Source organism: Ischnura elegans, chromosome 2 (assembly GCF_921293095.1).
Source record: "Ischnura elegans chromosome 2, ioIscEleg1.1, whole genome shotgun sequence".
In the NCBI taxonomy this organism is placed as follows: domain Eukaryota; kingdom Metazoa; phylum Arthropoda; class Insecta; order Odonata; family Coenagrionidae; genus Ischnura; species Ischnura elegans.
In genome coordinates, this window is record NC_060247.1 from 75600800 (window position 1) to 75616436 (window position 15637).

General features: G+C 35.3%; 1 protein-coding gene across 6 annotated transcripts in view; it reads right to left on the reverse strand.

Moving 5' to 3' along the window:
• The window catches only part of LOC124153980 (fasciclin-3), a 278922-nt gene that overhangs the window by 14385 nt on the left and 248900 nt on the right, over positions 1-15637 (reverse strand). For 4 of the 6 annotated variants that reach the window (XM_046527437.1, XM_046527438.1, XM_046527436.1 and 1 more), the window contains exons 8-10: positions 8623-8653; positions 6319-6429; positions 686-806 (exon numbers count right to left, since the gene is read on the reverse strand). In XM_046527437.1, the coding sequence (XP_046383393.1) occupies positions 686-806; positions 6319-6429; positions 8623-8653 (263 nt within the window). The remainder of the gene's footprint in view (positions 1-685; positions 807-6318; positions 6430-8622; positions 8654-15637) is intronic. The other 2 variants (XM_046527440.1, XM_046527439.1) reach the window with 1 other exon arrangement.

Consider the following 15637-nt stretch of genomic DNA (forward strand, 5'->3'; position numbering starts at 1 on the left):
AAAACCAATCTCCAATGTCAATGAGCCTATGGAAAGACAAAGGGCTCCATCCTTCCCCCAAAATTTTTGTAATAAATATAACTAAGTGCAACCCTCCCTCCCACTAGTAAGAGTCTAAGTGAGCTGTCATTGAATCAAAATGAAAAATAAGTAAATTAGTGCACAAAAGTATGCCATCAATCAAAGACTGCTTGTTATCACAAGAAATTAAATGCAGAATCATGTTCTACAACATAAAGCAAATACATAAAATCGTTTTCTTGTTTTAAAACAACCATTTAATGCTATAAATAATCATAAATTAATATCAAACACAAAACATTTAACTTCAGGAATTTTAACTTGAGGAATTCACGTCCTGGTGGGAGTATACTAATAATGACTCTTCGATGATCTTTGAGCTGTTCTGCCTTATCTTTAATATACTCTTTGACATGTCCAGCAATACTAGTATGAATCGTGTAAGCCTAATTTGAGAGTAGAAAGTGCACACACTTTAACTTGCATTGAAAAATTGCATTATGATTATATCCCATTCAGTATTTCCCTCATCAAATCTAAGTTGCTTATCAATGCAAAGCAGTAGAGAAGTGTCAATTAGATGTCGGACAAGGATAGAAGCAATCTTATATTCAATAAAACAAGAAATATGTAAAGAAGTAGATTAAATAGATGAGAGTTCTACCGTTAAGCTTTCAGGATCTGCAGACACTTTGTCCTTCTTCTTAAAAAATGGAGGCAACTTGAAAGATGACTTCTTCTTGGGGCCGTTTAAGGGGCCACCATCTGCACTTTCTGTGTCACTCCTGCAATAATACATGAAATATAACATCAAATGAGCTCCTGAAATTTACAAAATTTATGATCACCACTCCCAAAACTGTGAATTCACTGCATTTTGAGCATAACATCATCTATGTTCATAAGCAAAAGAGGTCATCTTAATGGGACTCTTGAGATTTTATTTAAAATAAATTCAAACTAATAAAACAAAGTACCTTTTCTAATTCTCGCAAGACAAGAGAATTTCGGGCAAAGAATGTACATCCAATCGAAAAATCATTTGCCTTGATCTGGACTTTCAAAGATAGTTAAGGATGTCATGGCACTTAAACATTTTCACCGCAGAATGCAATTTAAAACTTTTGTCAAGATCTAGTTAAATTTTTTGTCAAATATTAAGTTAAACATAAACAGCACATACGTATGAAGAGAGCAAGGAGTAGGTCATAGCAAAGGGAGGGACTTCAGCGAAGAGAAGATCTGGTATACAGGGAACAGAGAAGGTGAAAATTTACATGAGGAATCTTGACCACAAAATGAATGTGCTCCATTAATGGGGAAAAAACAGATCATGCAAGCTGATGTGGCCTGCACTGAATGTATCCATTAGTTTGAGAACATAGTAACTAGCCAATACCATAGGCATGTCTACAGTGGGTGTCATGGTGCATTATCTTCAGGGGTATGCTAAAGTAGCCATGAACACCCAAACATCCAGGATAAAATGTAATCTTTAATCCTAAAATCCCAATATAAGAAATCTGCAAAAGCTAGTTTAGAATAGGTTAATGGTATTTCAATTCATTTCAATGTAGAAAACTGCTTTGAGATATGAGCAAATTGACATACGAGCAAGGTTATGGAACAAATGGCAACAAACTTGTATCTCGAGGTAATACTGTACGAAGATTTTTTCCCTGTCGGATGAATATCATCTAAGATTGACAATTTTTAGGAAAGGAAAATCCTTATTGACACAATCTATGCCACATTATGTTTTTCTCATAATCTCATTGTACCCAATCGGTTTCGCGGAAGTTCTACATCAGACGAACTGAACCAAAGTAAGTTCATCAAGCTTAAAAACAAGGGGGGATATTGAAGGATAGAGAAAAGGATATGACCACAGTTGGGCAAAGTGGGACGATTAACTTGGGAATCTGTTGTGTTAATCCATCCACCTGAACCAAAAGAAATGCCAGATGCCCTTGGCCTTGCCCTCCCTAACTCTCAATACCTCCCCCCTTTGATTTTAGATTTGAAGAATATATTTAAGTTCAAGGGTTTTGATGTAATTTTCCTGATAACGAGGACTCTTCTGAAAATAAATTTATGTAAAATATAATATTAAATAATTTTTACTAAGTTTTTCTTTCAATGTGACAGTGAAATTTCACCAACGTGAGCCGGTAACTATGGAGAAAATCCATTCCCCATTCAAAGATTCCCTAACAGAAAAGCAGCTATGTAGTGTTCAATCAATGTTCATTGCTTGTTTATTTCATGTTTTACTATTATTTGAATGTTCATAAATATTCTTTAGTGTTCACAAATTTCAAAACATGCTCTTTCTATGTTTTGTGATAGAAGAATTCATGAAAAGAACACTAAAGTCAACATGAACATAAAAAGAATTGAACGTTCAAATATGGTTCTTAAAGTGTGCCATTGAGAGAAAGAGAACATGAAAAGAACACAAAATAAGCTCTTATAAAAAATTTTTTTTTAAAAACCAGCCTTTATATTTAGATTACAGGGGATGAGCAACGTTTATATATGACACAAAGCAAAAAAACTCAGTGACCCCGAAAAACCAAAAGTGACGTATTAAAAAAGTCACTATATTTATTAAATTTTCAGTGAATGGTAAGCCCCCTATGTTTCAAAATGCCACCCCTATGCTTTTAAATGCCTACTATGTGGATATGCCTAAAGTGGATAACTTTTACTGTGGTCGCAAAACACGAAAATCGACCATTTGGAACTTCTTAGATCAAAAACATGTTTTGGGGGGCTATAGGTTGACTGGGGGGTTGGAGAGAAAAAGTTATATTTTCATGTATTGTCGTTGGAAATGAAGAAGTGTGCAAAATTTCAGCGTTTTTGCTTCACAGGAAGTGAGTCAAATTTGAGTTACAAGATTTGTACCAGACAAACAGACAAACAAACAGACAGGTTGGTGAGTTGATATAAAGGCTGGAAAAAACACATGAACATAAAGAGAAGAAATAGATAGTTCTTTTTTGTGTGTTTAGTGACAGAAAAAACATGAGAAGAACACAATGTTCAAGTTGAGTTCCCCTTGTGTGTTTTGCAACAAAAAGAACATATGAATATTAAAAGAACGCAATGTTCCTTGTGAGTACTTTTTATGTCCATTCTGCAACAAAACACATTAAAATCACTAAATATGCATTCATATTTAGTGATTAATGTTTAAGCTAAATCTTTAAACCACTGCCACCACGACAAAACTCCAAACACAAAACCATTTTCCCCCACAGCCAGCAATATTTATTACAGGCTAAATTCACTTTAAAATAAACCCCATTGGGTAAGCTTAGCCAGCAGAGTAAGCAAAAGAGCAACACAAAAGAAAAAGATTTGGCAATGCATGGGAAGTGCTCCAACAAATGCACAATTAATGGGAAGATACATTGCGGTGAACTGCTTCTATGTTTGAAATTTAGAAATAAATTTATGCACACTGATTTGAAACAAACATATCTGAAATCTGATATTTGCTTCAGCATTTATCAGTATGTCTATAAATTATCAATACGGAGAATATTGTATGTTTAACAGCCAGAAGTCAGGCTAAGAGTGAATAATTTGACATACCTACATTTGAATATTCATTTTGAAATTCAATTACTGAAAAAAACCATCAAAGGAGATGATATCTCACTTATGACTGGAAAGAGCCGAGACGTTCATTTTCAAAATGCAGGAACTAGAAAATGAAAGAAGCCCGGTGGAATACAATGTGGCGCTAAAAAAATTTACATAGCATTGATTTTGCCTCCATGGCTTCCAAGAAAATCTTGCTATTGACTTTATAACCCATTCTTTTTCTGCTTTATAAATAAAATGATAAAACTATAATACAACTTCCTAAAAGAAAAAATGTACGTACATTAAAGGAAAGGAATACATATTTTCCCGAAAAATAGGACACAAAACATTTGCCTTTTGTATAAAATCATGTTACTTAATAAGAAATAAATCAGTTGGACATTTAATTAGAGTGCAACAAAAGATAAATGGTTTAGCATGCTCTTTCACCAAGAACTTCCCTTGACATGTACGTATTTAGTTAAAAGTTCATCCATTAAAAAAAACATGTACATGAACCCAACAGGATGCCGAACTCTTCATGAGAAAAGAAAAATGAATACAGTAAAACCTCTATGTAGTGAACCTCTTTACATCATAAACCTCCATACATCATACCACCCCTACGGTCCCGTCTGATTTACATGTAAATTTATAGGCAAACCTCTTTGTAGTGAACCTCTTTATATCGTAAAACCTCCACTTATCATACCAAGGAGATACCCCCGAGACGGCCTAACTACCTCCGCAAATCATACCGAGACAACAAGAGACCATTAATGCAGCCGTGATTACGTACATAGAATGAAATTTTCAGCAATAAATGTTTCACTCTTTTCTTTTCTTATATACCTCACTATGCTCTAATTTTCACGTTAATCATTAGTTGTGGCCATTTTGTTCAATATGAGAGCATACCTAACAGTAAATAAGAAAAAAGGTATCCAACTACCCCAATCATTTTAAGTGACTGTTGAATTGAGAGAGATCACATCATTTTCTCTTGAATCATGGTAAAAATCATGCGATAGCGCTCGCTTTCTGTAATTATTAAATAATAAATATATGTTCCCTGATGTATGCATGTTTGTTTAAACACATAAATACAATGGTTTAAAAGACAGTAGTGCCTTTCATTTCCAAAGGATATGAAAAAATGGTGCCTACCACTAAAACCTCTCTATAGTGAACCTCCATACATCAAATTGCCCAAATTTTGGCCCCCTCCATTACGATGTGAAGAGGTTTTACTGTACATACATTTAAAATTCTTCTTTGGAAGACTTCTGCCAAGATAAAATTTACATCTCATAAAAACTTCAGAATGCCTTATCTGATGCCAGAAAGGTGACTTTCAGAGATCAAACTTAGGAAAAAATTGGATGAAAGTGTTCTTAGATGACCTGATTTTGCATCATTTCACCTTCAATCCAACTAGCATTAGCTCAGTCAAGGCTCATCCACCTCATAAATTGTGTGTGTAACGTGCTGCCTATCTAAAAGGGACTACACAAGTTTAAAAATAACAATACGTTTTATAAATACATATTGCCAATGAAATGTGAAAAACATGTCATGGAGGTAAGATGTACTGATTTTAGGTCTTCAAAAGCAAATACAAAGTACCTCATACTACTTTGACTTGTAGAAACGTACATCGGGATTACTTGAAATGGTGGGGTAATTTGATATGGTTTGGTATTACTTTCGTGCTTGGGTATCACTTACCATCGCACATTCAGTGCTAAGTGCAAATACAGTAGACGATTTTATGCATCTTTAGATTACTGTTACAATTATATTGATGCAAGACCTTTTAAAAATAGGAACAAAACCATTTCAAGGTTTACGATAACTCTCATTTTCTTAAAAAGACTTGGAAGCTGCTATTTCGCCAGATGTCAACATGATATTCACATACATATTTCATCAGCCAAATTAAGAAAAATGTTTATACTTATACTGCATTTTGATTTACCTCTGCCATTTTAAAATCATGGAAAGAAAAATCTACATGTTAAGGACACATACATCATCTTAAACTCAGCAGTCAACATGTTGACTCCATCAATGATATTCCCCATTAGTCCAATGAACAAGTGATTTTGGGAGAAAAAAAAACGTGTTGATGCAAATTTTTGTATAGTAGAAGGGCTGAGTCTTATGAACAACCAACTTTAAGCCCTGACCCCCATTGGTCACTTTTTATTGATAACTCGAGAACTGTGATCTGTAACCAAACAACACAATAATAAAAAAGCAAACAAGAAAAAAAACAAGCAAAAACCATTTCTCCCAGAGTTCCCCTTATTATTCTTTCTGTTGAAGATAAGTTTACCAGTTGCAGACGATGGAAAACTGATGATTCTGAATTTATGTGATACTATTCTTTTTCTCTTCAGGTCACGGTTTTTGACTTATCCATAAAAATCCAACCTTTAATGGGGCTCTCTGATTCCTGCTCACCCCTGAGGGATCTGGGCTTTATAGATTGTTCATGAGGCTCAGCCCTGTGCCCTAACACTGTGTGAAATTCTGTGATGATTTTGCAACTAGATGATTTGTTCCTATATTTGGCCATTTTCAATTTTCATTGACTGGACAACATACACTTTCAATAGGGCAATCAAATATGTACTTTGACAGCTCATAACTAAATTACAACCCATACACAAACAAGCTTAATAGAAACATGCTTGCCTTCCATTAAATTGTGGGCCATTAGAAACCATGCAATTAGATGGCAAGAAACCACTGTCCACTCCAACAGGTTGGGACTCCTTCTCCTTATCTGATGCAGTCAGAGACTCTCTGAAATTGTTAAGCAATCAAATACCAAATTCAGGATTATCTTGGTTAAGGTGCAATGAGCATAATCAACCCTTGATTAACGAATGGTGCATGTATATACATAAAGATATTACAATGTGTGATAATTTGAGCCAAGAAATGTTGTCAAAATTATTACAAACACATATTTATACACATGGATATATTCACAGTTATGTTAATGGTTTTAGTTAGTTCACATGTTAACATGAAATTCAATGTAATGGTTATTTAAGTATGTTGTAGTCATAGCAAGGATTTTGTTAATCAAGACATTGGTGCAAGGTAGAATAGTTCATGCAAGCCATTTACAGTTGCTTTAGTTAGTAAAGATAGGTAGATGAAACCCAACACAAGAAATTTTCTGTGATTGGTAGCAATGCAAGTTCCAATTAACACACACAAAACACTCATAATCTGCGAGATATCCCAGGGATCTCCACCAACAAAGAAATTCTCAAATGGCTATGGGTTGTATACATAGTTGACAAAATTCCCAAAAAAAAAAAACAAAATTATCTGATTAAAGTTAATCCCAATAAAATTAATTAGGAAAGTTACCAACTAAATAACTTGTAACATTCTTATAGTTTTGAAGTTAAAATCCTATGGATTGGACGAAAATTTTCATGATTTGATAGCACAATACATCAACTTGAACAAGTATATGTAAAACTGTGTGAATGGTTTAAACAGAATAGAATATAAACTGCACTATTGCATGACCCACGTTAAAAAAGGCGAAAATTTCAGTTCATTCATAAAAGATGGGCAGTTAAATGGTGAATGTTTACGCTCATTCTCACATTCAGGCATTCACACATGAACTTGTGCATGTTTTACTTTATTGTGTACCCATAGGCCTTCTTAGGTTTTTCTGGGTGCCTATATTCATCATAAATTTTGAAAATCATTTTTGCAGATAGGAAAGGCATTAAAAGATTCAATTGGTTCTTGCCAAATCCATGGTAGAGTAATTTTAGGAAGGCTAACTCAATGTCAGGAACACCAATTACTTTCCACTTATGTATGAATAGTATATGTGAGGGAGTGAGCAGGAAAATTAATAATATTCCTAATACTATGCATATGAAATTGATATTGGATTGAGTAAATAGTTATGAGATTCAAAATCCACAAATGATATATTATGAAAATGAAATATCCAAAATTATGATAGTAAAATATAATAACATTCACCAGTGGCGGATCTATGGAGGGGGGCTGAGGGGGCTTTAGCCCCCACCCAATTGGGTATCCAATTTATACTAGACAGAATGGTGATTTTTTTCTGACCCCCACTATTGCTGGAATTTTTAACCGCACTTAAGACTCCCCCCCCCCCCCTCCATCGTGGATCCACCACTAAGCTTCATTCACATTTTTGTGACAAGTATAAAAGTAAAAGTAGGGACTTATATTCACGCTCATAGATGGAACATGGTTTGGAAATAAAAGAGATAATATGAATAGGTAAAAACATGCATACAATATAATGTATTAGGTATAAAAAGTGTTATTAAAATCCTGCGAAAAATCCACAGAGAAAAAATCATTCACCTTGACCGGGATTCGAACCCGGATCCCTCGATTTCCGGCCGAGTGCTTTAGCCAGTTAAGCTACCAAGGCGTCATTCTTCCCTGTGGAAATTTGTGGACTATACCGGACAAGGTGGTATGGACTGCTGAGCATATTATGCGACGAGCAGTCCAAATCGTGCGCACGGCGCCACAGCCGGAGAGTAAAGTCCGAACTTTGAACACATATAGGTGTTCTCTCTTTGATGAATTTAAGTATACCGGGACTAGCCACGGTGATAACTTTTACGGGAGTCACCCGCAGGTGGGTGACTCCCGTAAAAGTTATCACCGTGGCTAGTCCCGGTATACTTAAATTTATTAAAATCCATTGTGATAAAGTATAAAAAATCATTAGAGATTCTTATTTAACATAAAAAATGAGAGCTATGATTGAAAAATATAATCATAACTGAAAAGAAAATGATTTTTCGATCACAAGGTAAACTAGTTCCTTATTCTGCATAGTTTACCAAATTATAATTCATAATTGATGACTATCGAAGAAATAAGAACAGATGATGACATATGCCCTAAATTGTATAATTTAGACCAATAACTTTACATGACTAAAACCGAATTGAGTGAGATACTCACGATTCTTTTTCATTTCTGCAAGGAGCAGGATCTGGAAAATAACAGATGAAAAGGAAATTAACTCAAATTAACAGAATCATAAAAAGATTGTTTACTTTCAACTTCAATACATAAAATGCATAAAAGAAATATAACTATCTAAGCAATAGTCATCCATTCAGAAAAAGATGGTTCACCACGTCCAAGATTGGTGCAGTGCATTCACAAGTAGCTATTAAGACAGACTGAATTTCTATTAGAAAGGAAATTGATTCCTATAACAGAATTTCCAGATACTATAAATTAAAAACATATTTTCTATATGCAAAGCGGATTAAATATCTGAGCTGAAACTCTGAATATTCGGGCACGATGATGTGGAATTACAGCGTAATGAGATAGAGGAATGATTGAACATAACATCAAAAGGATAAAATACTTCCACTAAAGCGGGGATGGTTCAATTGGCATAGCAAATTTTAAATACAAAAAATATAAATTGATATAATTACAGAAGATGTTTTCCAATTAACCTTAAGTGAGCAGCACATGGTAAAAAAGAGAGTTTAATCAAGGCACATGACCTAGAAAAAAGGAGAATGTTTTCAATACTGTCAATGAATTGAATTTTTGTAAAAGTGAATAACAGGAAGGGATAAGGCTGGTCGTACACTGGAAGCGTATTCAGGCGGCTTTGTGCTCACGCTACACAAGCATAAACAATCGGCTTTGCGCGGCAAATCTCATAACCCAGAGTCAGATGTACCCGCATCCACTGCAGGCGCCAACCTGTGCGGAGCTTCAGGCATACTCACGCTCGCGCTACACATCCTGTTTGGGTTGGATCTACTGCTTGTAGACGCTTGTACCTAGACCTGCTTTGTCTATAATTTCCTCTTTACTGTTCACAATATAACGGAAAAGCCTTGTGTATTCCAATAGTCGTCAAAAAACGTTGATGGTTCATTTTCCAATCCATATGCAAATGGCTGTATTTGCCCATCATCCTTCTCTTCTGATAAATTGGGTTCACCCGATGAGATATTTTCTTACCAGCTAGCATCTGACATCTTACGAGATGGGTACTGCCAAGCATGTATAATTCCTCCTATTTTTTATAATTTCCTATTTTTTTAAAATTATCCAATAACAATTATCATACTTCTCATTATATTAAAATTTCATTTTTTTGACAAAGTATTCTAAGAAAAATATTGAAAAGTAGCTATATTCCCGGCAAAAAGTATGCATTTGGCTACTTTACAGGAGCTTTGAGCTTCGTTAGGTGAAATACACACTCATAAGATGATTCTACAGAGTTTCCACAAGGATATGACACCAATAGCAACTTCTTCCAATGAGGGAATGTTTAATGGCAATAAACAAATTCTTCCAATTTGCCTTCTTTTCAGGGAGTGTGTTACTGGGTTGCATTAGTTACTCAAATACTCAGGCGGATCTATGGGGAGGTGGGAGGGGGGGTAAGGAGGCTATAGCCCCCCCCCCCACCCCCCGGGTATCCAATTAACACTAGATAGAATGGTAATTTTTCCGACCCCCACTACTGCTGGAATTTTTAACCCCAGTTAATTTTTAACCCCCTGTCCTTATCCTGGATCCGCCACTGGATTGCACTATCCAATAAACAATGCCCACATTTCGAAAAAGATACCAAGATCCCAGATGTTTCCCTGTCTTTTCTCTGTTTAATTCTGTTGCGTTTCATTTCCCTGTCCTTTCCCTAATATTCCTGATTTGCAGGCAGGTATGAGATCCAAAAGTTTCGGACCACAGCCACTTTGAGGTATGAAACGGTTAAGGTACAAGATGGGAGGTACAACTACGTCTAATCTAAAAAGGGACTGTGTGGAAAAATGCCAATCTGAAACGGTGGAATAGTTTGATACTTAAAGTGAACATAGTTGCATTCCTAAAAACAAATCTTACAGGAAGAAAGGGTGACGGTGCACTGGTATAAACCATTTTTGGGTGTGCTGTGGTGTGGAATGATCTTTAAATGCTCAACATTTTGTTCCTCCTGCTGGGAACATTGTCAGGCAACTGAAAGAGATGTACCATTTTTCCCTGGGATGACCATTGGAATCCAACCATTGTCGTTGTATTTTTCAAAAATAAATAATAACTAAAACCCAATATAAGTACATATAAAATTAGAATGTTTTCCTCCCTCAGGCTCGGTGGCAATTTAAGTGAGAGAAGATTTCTTTGCTCACTAAACCAGTAAGCAATCAGTACCATGACGTCATGTCACTCAATTCCTTGACATCATATCACTTACTTGCCCAATAATCTGAGGTGATCGCTCAATGTAGCTGAGTGCACTCACTGATAAAATTGCAATGCAGCCAATGTATCTGTACCAAACAATGTAGCACTCCATACCAATTCTTAAACAACCTTCTCTCCTCACTCCTGCACAATGGCCCTGTCATTCAGTGGCACAGCGAGGGGGGGGGTTTTGGGGGATAACCCCCCCCCCCCCCCCCAGAGCTCAGAGAAATTTTTAAGTTTAATCCATTTTACTTAATTGGATTGATATTACTAATAGAATAGTGTGATGATTAATAAAATATCCCTCGCAAAGCCGTAAAACTCACCATTTTGACCCATTTATCTTAAAATTCCGCAAGTTATTAATCTCGCACCCACGCATGCTTATCCTGGTGGGTATTCCATACCCCACACACACCGGTATTAGTTGCACCTAAACCCCCTCCAGCCTTGATGCCTGGCTGTGCCCTTGCTGTCATCAACTTTTTGTGATGGGCTTGTTCACCAATTTTTTCTGTAATCGATTTCTGTAAAGATCGTAATCGTAGAGTGTAAAAAATAAAGAGACATATTTTTGTCGATCCTTGATCTGTCACCTAGGTACTTGTCAACTTATTCGAGATGAAAAATCTCTTCAATCTTTTATTACATTGTGCACTCTGATGTTAGCTTAATATATGAGTTTCAGTCTCATACTTCATAAAATAGGAAAGTTAATATGGAAAAATTAAATCCCAGGACAGTCAATGTGATATTAGTCGTAGAAAAATCGATAAAGTGGAATACCAATTATGGCCTAACGTGATCAACCGAATGAGTGGTATTTCATGATAATTTCATTCGTCTCACTATAACAGAATCCAGTCAATGATTATTAGAATTTTCTTTCCCTATAATTTACATTGAAAATTGATATCAATATAAAATGGAAACAAAGGTTGACCTGTATACAACAAGATAAGTAAAGTCTCACATTATCAACCTTGTATGCTATACTCAGAATATTTTGGAACAGTAGGATGAATAGCAGAGAGAAAATGAAATGTTTCGATACATATTCATATCGATATATCTTCCTCAAGAATCATTACTGATCAACTGCAATTACATTTGGACATAATAAAAAAATTTGTTGTCTACACAAAGTGTATCATTTTCATTACCGCATCTATGATGTTTACACTGAAGAGGGGATGTATCGAATGCATATTTGAGATAAAAACACTTTCATGTATAAGTTGATGAAATCATTATCTCTTGCACATCAGGTCACCACCTCCTCAGCCTTGTGCATGAGCTCCGTGTGGCTTTTTGTTGCGCACACTTTGGTGAGTGATTCCTTTCCTCAATGAAAGGCTCTCCCTGAATGAATATATGAACCAAAACACTGAAGACGTCACCGATTATGAAAATTGAGTAGCAACTTTCACATTTTCTTATTTTAATCATTCAAGAGAATGGCTCAATAAGGGTGATTTTTTTACTCTAATTAGTCTTTCACTTCCATTAACAAAATTCACTTCATGAATTCTGACTTTGGGTCTCAGTGAACGACTCAGGAATGCTCCCTAAGCCTAAATTATTCTCATATTCTTGAATATTGCTTGCATACTGCTAATTCTCTATATAACAGATAGAGAATTAAGTGAAGTGTCCACCAAGATTAAGTCCTTAAACGATGGCAAAAGAGAGCATGCCATGTAAAAAGTTTTAGGAGGTTAAAGGAGGGAGTGAACACCAGTCGGGAAATCAAAAATTTGTTCCAAGAAAACTTTCCTCAACTGGCAAAATAACTTTGATAAAAGATTTAACCAAGTAGATACATGAAAAAGAGATCATAGAATGGGAAAATAACATATATTATAAAACTTGCTTCTAACGATCACACATGCAATGAATTTCCACATACAACGGGGTGAGTTCCCAATCCCTTGGACTTTCCTATGATCCCAATGTTAATTTCTTCAATAAAGACAATACACGGAATGTTAGCCGGCAATCCTGAGATACATAGGGCAAAATTCTTTTTACAGAGACAGCAAGATTCCACCTCTAACAAAATAGAATGATGGTCCCCTGAAATTCGTTATCAGTGAGTTTTACTGTATTCATTATTTTATTGCAGAGAAATATGCCAAAACAAGAGGACAAAGTAATGATCCACCCAGATCTTGCATAAATATATATAAAGGAAGTCTGGATTAAAAAAAATCCGACTACCCAAATAATTACTGAAAAAAAATGTTCCATAGGAGCCCATTAATGTACTACATGGCATGTTTCAATACTTAATCATACATAATCAGATGGCTTCCAATAAGGAAGCCATATTGGATACCTGAATTGAAAAAAATACACACTTCATTGTTTCAGGAAAAGTCATATTCATACATCTTCAATAATATTCATTGGAAAATCCAAGATTTATGACTCAAGGCTTCAAACATTGAAATACAAGAAGCATCATGTGAGGTAATGATATTTTAAGCACCTAGGAACATTAACTTTATGGTACAGCACAAGATGGCCATATTTTATATCAGTAATTCGTGAAAAACATCATAATCTATTAGTTACAATCCCTGAAATGGGTATTTGGAAATTTCAACTTACTCTCTTTTGTGGCTACATTGCGATACCTCCACTGCATAAACGCTCAACAACGAATCAAATCCGCTAATCTAGTACCTACCATATGGGCTATATAGATGAGTGGATTTTATTCGGTGGGCGATGGTTGAGCGTTTATGCAGTGGAGGTATCGATTGATACTATCCAGTTCATCATAACATTCACGGGAATAATTGAAGTTTGAAAAAAAATAATAAAGCAGAGAGTAGAACTACAGAGAAACAATATATTCCTACCTCTGAATGATACTAAATATGTGTACATCCTGCTGATTGCATGGTTTACTATATTCCTAAAAGAGTTCATACTTCAACAGCAGCTGAGTGAACTGGATTGACTTCTATAACAGATCATATATACTTGGTTTTGATGAAAACACTGAAGTCACCACAGAAACCACAACTTCCTCAAATCAAATGGCTGACCAATTTAGAGATATGATCAGGAAAATAATCTTGAGGAAATAAAATCCAATGTGCAAGGAGGATAGTGATGTTCTTCTGGTGTCTAAGAAGCCACACAATAAAGGTAGTCAGAGGGAAATAAAGAAGATAATTTAATTATGAGAAGTCATTTATCGAAAAAAGACTAAAAAAATCAAAGAAGGAGTGAACTTGCTTTTAAGGATAATGTGTCAAAAATGGTGTAAATATGCCAATTAAAGCATGCACACATAATCATGGAATATTTATTTCATAAAAATTTAAATGATATTTCTTAGTTTCATAAGATACTGTCATACTATGTTGCAGGATAGAAGTTTGATTTAATCTTACTGAATGAATGACTGAATTTTGTTGTTCGTTCACACTTCTAAAATCTTCTCCCTTGAACCCCCAAGTCCCTTCTGTATGCTTGGTGCACATGATTCGTTAAGTATTTATTCACTCATTCTCTGCACATGTTTATATTTATTTATCAAATTCCACCAATGTAAAGCTTCAGAGCTGATTTTGGAGGTGAAAGTATAAAAATACATAAAGGATAGAACAGCTCCAAGTTTTTGCCGGTTTCCGTTCCAGCTCAGTTCCTGGCATTGGTTCTTGGTCCTGGTTCTCAGTTCCAGTTCTTAATCAAGTTTTCCCTTTCAATCGCTCAATTTTAAAATGTTATTTAAGGTTTTCATAAACATGCAAGAAATATTCCTAAAATAATGCAAGCCTCACAAGGGATTGTAACTTCACACTATTTCAAGTACATAATGTACATTATCGGCAAAAAAGTTTTCAAGACAGTTAGCAAACATTATTTTGTTGCTGATTTTTTTTTGCTTTGGCTCTGATTTTGGTTCTAAGCGAAAGACCCATGGAACCAAGAACTGAACTGCTATCCTTTCTGAAAAATGTTTCTGTTTCTGAACATGTTTCTGAGAAATCATGATTAATTGCAGGATTTCCCCAGTCATGTACACAATGAAAAGCATAAACCAATGGTCATGTCAGTCCAATAACTTTGGAAAGTACAATAATTCCACAGAGAAAAAATTATTTCCCATCACGAATATTATAACCTAGACCTCCCAAATTCATGACATGTGTTTGACCACTTGATCTACCTACGCATCCTCTTCCTCAGTGGAGTTTAGTTGGCTTTAGAGAAAAAGTTGGATAATGGTGCCAGAATTACTATGCCACAAGGCAGCTTGTTTGTGCACTTAGCACCGCAATCCCTAGGATAAGGGAAAAAAGGTGGCAATATTTCCTGTGCAATTTTTGCACCAGCATGTGAATCTGCAAAGGTATGCTGCTGGCTAGTCCAAGGTTATAAGAATAACAACACTTTAGAAATATTCATCAAACAGTTTTTCGGATCCCACTCTTTCCCATCCATAACTCACTCATGCCTGAGTAAGAGCCAACCATTTTATTGCATCTGTTTTCAGGTCTTCAATTGCTAAATAGTGTTTGCCTTCTTACTGGGAGAGAAAATTTCCAGCGGGAGGACCAGTAGGAGGTAGTGTGAATGAAAGATTTCTATCCTTGGGTTGAAAATTTTGCTAATTAACAGTTTTTCTGGAGTTCAGCCTCTTTGTAATCTGACGGTCGCAGGTCACAACGTATGATATCTCATGAAATCTTTTCATATTAAAATGCTTCATCAGAAATTTTACGTT